General features: G+C 38.3%; 1 protein-coding gene across 1 annotated transcript; it reads left to right on the top strand.

Annotated features, from left to right (window-relative positions):
• Window positions 1-513: 513 nt before the first annotated feature.
• Window positions 514-2,609, top strand: LOC107606078 (uncharacterized). The gene is made up of 3 exons (XM_016308041.3): window positions 514-1,843; window positions 1,919-2,147; window positions 2,235-2,609. The coding sequence occupies exons 1-3, from the start codon at window positions 915-917 to the stop codon at window positions 2,397-2,399; spliced, it is 1,323 nt and encodes a 440-aa protein (XP_016163527.1). The 5' UTR covers window positions 514-914; the 3' UTR covers window positions 2,400-2,609.
• The last annotated feature ends 1,869 nt before the right edge of the window (window positions 2,610-4,478 follow it).

Raw genomic sequence — 4,478 nt, 5'->3', positions numbered from 1 at the left:
TGTATTGATATGAATAGTAGTTGAATACAAAAAAAAATGATGCTTTTTTTTCAAAAAAAGAATCTGGATGATAATATAAACCATACAGATAAAGAGGCGCCAAGGCATGCAAATTCCATTACTAACCAAAATGGAAATTTCTCTTGTATGATTCTAAAAGAGAACCTTCACTAGCTTTTAACTTGTTTGCGATGAATAATGTTGAGATTAATAAAACAATGAACGAGTCGCATGCTAAAAAGATTATTCCCAACCATATTAATATTTAAAAAATATATAAATATAAAAAAGAGTGTGACGGCACGTGCCGGCCTGGTACAGTGAGTAAAGCGAAAAGGCACGGCATCGAATAAATCTAAGATCCGACGACCACATCTCCCCGTCAAGACCGGGGACCTCGATTAATCCAACGGCCACCAAGGCATGTCCAGAATCATGAGAATCCAACGGCTCAATTTCAACCTGAGTCCCCTTGTATCGCCCCATAAATACACCAACCCACACATCTCACGCCCCCTTCGTTTTTACTCCTAACCTTCACTCCCACCTTCCAAGCAACTCAATTTCCCCATTTCCCCAACTATTTATTAAAAAAAAACATAAATTAAAATAAAGAAAGAGAAGAAAGTTGATATTTGAAAATTTTTTATTCTGAATTCCAGCTTTTTACGTTAGCGAGTGTCTTTGTGTGTGGGTGTGGCCGCCGTGAAATGTTGCCCGCGGCTGAGAGCAGGAGGCCCATCGTCATAAGAATATCCCGGTACCGGAGACGCCAGTGAGAAGAAGATCCAACGGCCAAGATTGATTTTTGATTTGATTGATTTGATCGGATTCTGGAGTCTGAGTGAGTGAGTGAGTGAGAGAGAGAGAGAGCGTGGGACCCACCCACCAAAAAGAAGAAGAAGGGGAAAAAAATGGAAACGGCGCCTCAGAAGAGCCAGGCGAAGCTCACCCGAACCCAATCGTCGCTCCTCCGATCTTCCCCCACCATCCGATCCTCCATCCAGAGCCTCTCCTCCGTGAACGAAGAAGACCTCCTCCTCCAAGAACACCACCACGACGACGACGACGAAGACGAGAAGAAGAAGAGCACGAAGCCCAGGGCGGGCGGGCCTGGGCTAGGGCGACGGCGACTGTCCACCCAGGCCCTGGCGGTTGCGTCTGTGGGGTTCCTGGCGGCGTGCTCGGTGTTCCTGTACGTGTTCTACTTCTTCTTCTACGAGATCCCAACCTCGGAGAACGTGCTTGGAGCTCTGATCTTCATCGCGGTGGCGCTTTACTTGGTATCGAAGAACAAGAGGCTGATAAACCGTTCCTTTTCAGGTCTGAAGCAGTCGTGGGAGGAGAGCGTGAAGCGGTTAGGGTTGTCGAAATCCCCGGAAGGTTGTTCGAAACCGGTTCAGTGGTTCATAGGGGAAACAGGGAAAAGAGGAAAAGAGAGCATCAAGAACAGCAAGAAGAAGAAGAAGATAGTTCGGGAAGGGGTAGAGTTCTACAGCAATGGGGATTTCTACGAGGGGGAGTTTCACATGGGGAAGTGCAACGGCAGTGGGGTTTATAACTACTTCGTGAACGGCAGGTATGAGGGCGACTGGGTGGATGGCCGTTACGACGGTTACGGGATTGAAAGCTGGGCGCGTGGGAGCCGTTACAGGGGCAAGTATAGACAAGGCTTGAGGCATGGCTTTGGTGTCTACAGATTCTACACCGGCGATTCTTATGCCGGAGAGTGGTGTAACGGTCAGAGCCATGGTGTTGGTGTTCAGACTTGTGCTGATGGCAGCTGTTACATTGGCCAATTCAACTATGGTGTCAAGCATGGACTCGGTTGTTACCATTTTAGGTAACTTTCTTGTTCTCACTGCTCTGCTTTTTTTCTTAATTGTATAGAATTTTGACAATTTCTATCCTTGTGTAGAAATGGGGATAGGTATGCAGGGGAGTATTTTGGAGACAAAATCCATGGATTTGGTGTATACTACTTTGCCAATGGACACTGCTATGAAGGAGCATGGCATGAGGGACGCAGGCAAGGTATCGGAACTTACACCTTTCGAAATGCCGACCGGAGATGCGGTGAATGGGATGCTGGCAGCCTCAAGCATCCTCTGCCACCACACTCTGATGCCGTCCTTCGAGCACTTCAGGTATTCAATTCATTCAATCGTCCTGCTGTTTCCCTCCAAATAAACTTGCTGTTTTTTTTCCTTATCTATGTGTTTCTCTAATTGCAGGCTGCAAGGAAAACGGCCGATACCGCGATTAACCTTAGGCGCGTCGACGATGAGGTGAACAAAGCAGTGATAGCTGCTAACAGGGCTGCCACGGCGGCTAGAGTAGCCGCCGTGAAAGCTGTTCAGAACAGAATGGATGGACAATTTTGCGATACTGATGTCTAAGAATTAGGGTATTAGCTTTTTGTTATAGAATTGTAAATTTTCCTTTTTACTAATTCTGAGTACTTATTTCTTAAGGTGTCACCCCGGATAGCAAAAGCTTGCTGGAGGTTGATCATAGTCATCCCTTTTCTTTTTTTTGGTCTTTTTCAGATGTTTGTAACATGTACATAACCATGTAAATCAAATCAATGAAAGATGAATTTTCTAACATTTTCACTGTGAGGCAACATCCTAAGTGAGCATTGGTTCATACATTGCCAGTTTTCCCTGTCTTACATGTTAAAAATAACATGGTGCTAAGTTATCAGTGTAAGATTGATCCTTATTGAGAGAATGCAAAGAATAATGGGGGTGCCCATACCCTGATTCCACCCAAATTGTTGACACAAGAAGGCACAAGGATATGAAGGTGATAAACTTCAACTACTCCCAATGAAGAGTCAAAAACCACCCATCACCATAAATAAAGAAAGAAATAATGTCTGCTTATATCTATGCAACTCTATTATTACATGTTGTTCAAGATAGTAAACATTAGCATTAGGCAAAGGCCATTTCATTTTACTTAGATAGAATAAAGTTACAAGAGGAGGAAAACAAAAATGCATGACATTATAAGAATCCATGTGCGCTCTCCTCATGTAGGACAATGACATGAATTCTCTTTTCAATTATTATTATTTACCATTATTATAATTAGTCATTTTTTTTTTTTTTTTGGTTTAAGACTCTAGGCACATGATGTTTGTGGTGGGTAAGAATGTAAGATCTTTATCCCTTTTTCCTCAGAGAATAAAAAAGGAAAAACACTCTGACTTTTCTAGCATGCTGGATCTACAATCTGAGTTTCACTCGTTCTATAAAAAGCTTATAAATTATAAAAACACTTCCTTTCTTTTTTTTCTTCCTCCTTTACTTATCTTTTAGCGTTGGTTTTTTATTAGGGTGGATGAGATTCTTTTTTTTTTTTTTTTTTTTTTTGAATTGCCTCACATTTTATTAAATATATCTAATCCCAGATTCAAATCTGTGATTAAACTTTTCTGCTCAACGACTCCACATGCAACTCAGAAAAGTCCAACAAGGAAAAGTGACTCTTGTTAACTGTCTAAGCAGGGGTCAATACCATAATTAACCTTTTATATATCTCTTGATTTTTTTATTTAGATGTTTTTATGGCTTAAAACAAAAATCTAACTATTTACAAAATATCACGTGGATATAATCACAACTGACCACACACAAAAAAAAAATCAATCAAAGTGTGACTTGTAAGTTATGGAAAATGATCCTCTCCATTTTTTTAACAATTGATAGAATATAGTGTCATCTATCACCTTTGATTTTATAAGTGGGACCAGAAATAAATAAAAGAGAGAGAACAATGAATAATTAAATTGAACACTGGATACCATTCAATTTTTTTTTTATTGAAAAGAATTCACTCCTGTAAGTTATAACTAATTTAAACTCACATTTCAAAGGTGATTTTTTAACCATTATTAGTACAATTTCGATGATATTTTAAAACACTTGAAAAATATTTATTCTACTACAACTATATTCATTCTACTATAACTATATTAAAGTTACCAAATAAGGAAGATTTTACAATAAAAAGTACAAACTTTAAATTTTTATCTAATAATAACTATAATATATGTTGTTAAAACATATATTAACTACACTCATTTATAACGATGGTGGCTCTTAGGAAAATGATATCATATGTAAACTATAATTACAATCGAAATAGCTAGAGTTAATACTTAATTTGACTTTTAAATTCAATTGACTCCTAAAATTACTATTAACTCTCAATTTGACTTCTAAAATTTACAATAATAACTCACATTAGTTTTTTAGTTGATTTCTATGACTGGCATATTAATTTTGTATGTTAATTTGTTAAGATTTGAATTTTTTGCCTAAATTACTAAGACTTATTAAATCTCTTAAAAAATTGATTGATTCTCCAATATCTTTTTGAAGATGACAATAACAAATTTAATTTGTAAATTTTGCAGCTCTAAAAGGAATAATCAAACTTTTAAAATTCTAATAAATTTTTATCATATA

This window comes from Arachis ipaensis, chromosome B7, assembly GCF_059453495.1.
Source record: "Arachis ipaensis isolate K30076 ecotype BB chromosome B7, ASM5945349v1, whole genome shotgun sequence".
NCBI lineage: Eukaryota > Viridiplantae > Streptophyta > Magnoliopsida > Fabales > Fabaceae > Arachis > Arachis ipaensis.
Note: the sequence above shows the minus strand (reverse complement) of the source record. Positions and strands in the feature narration are given on the sequence as shown.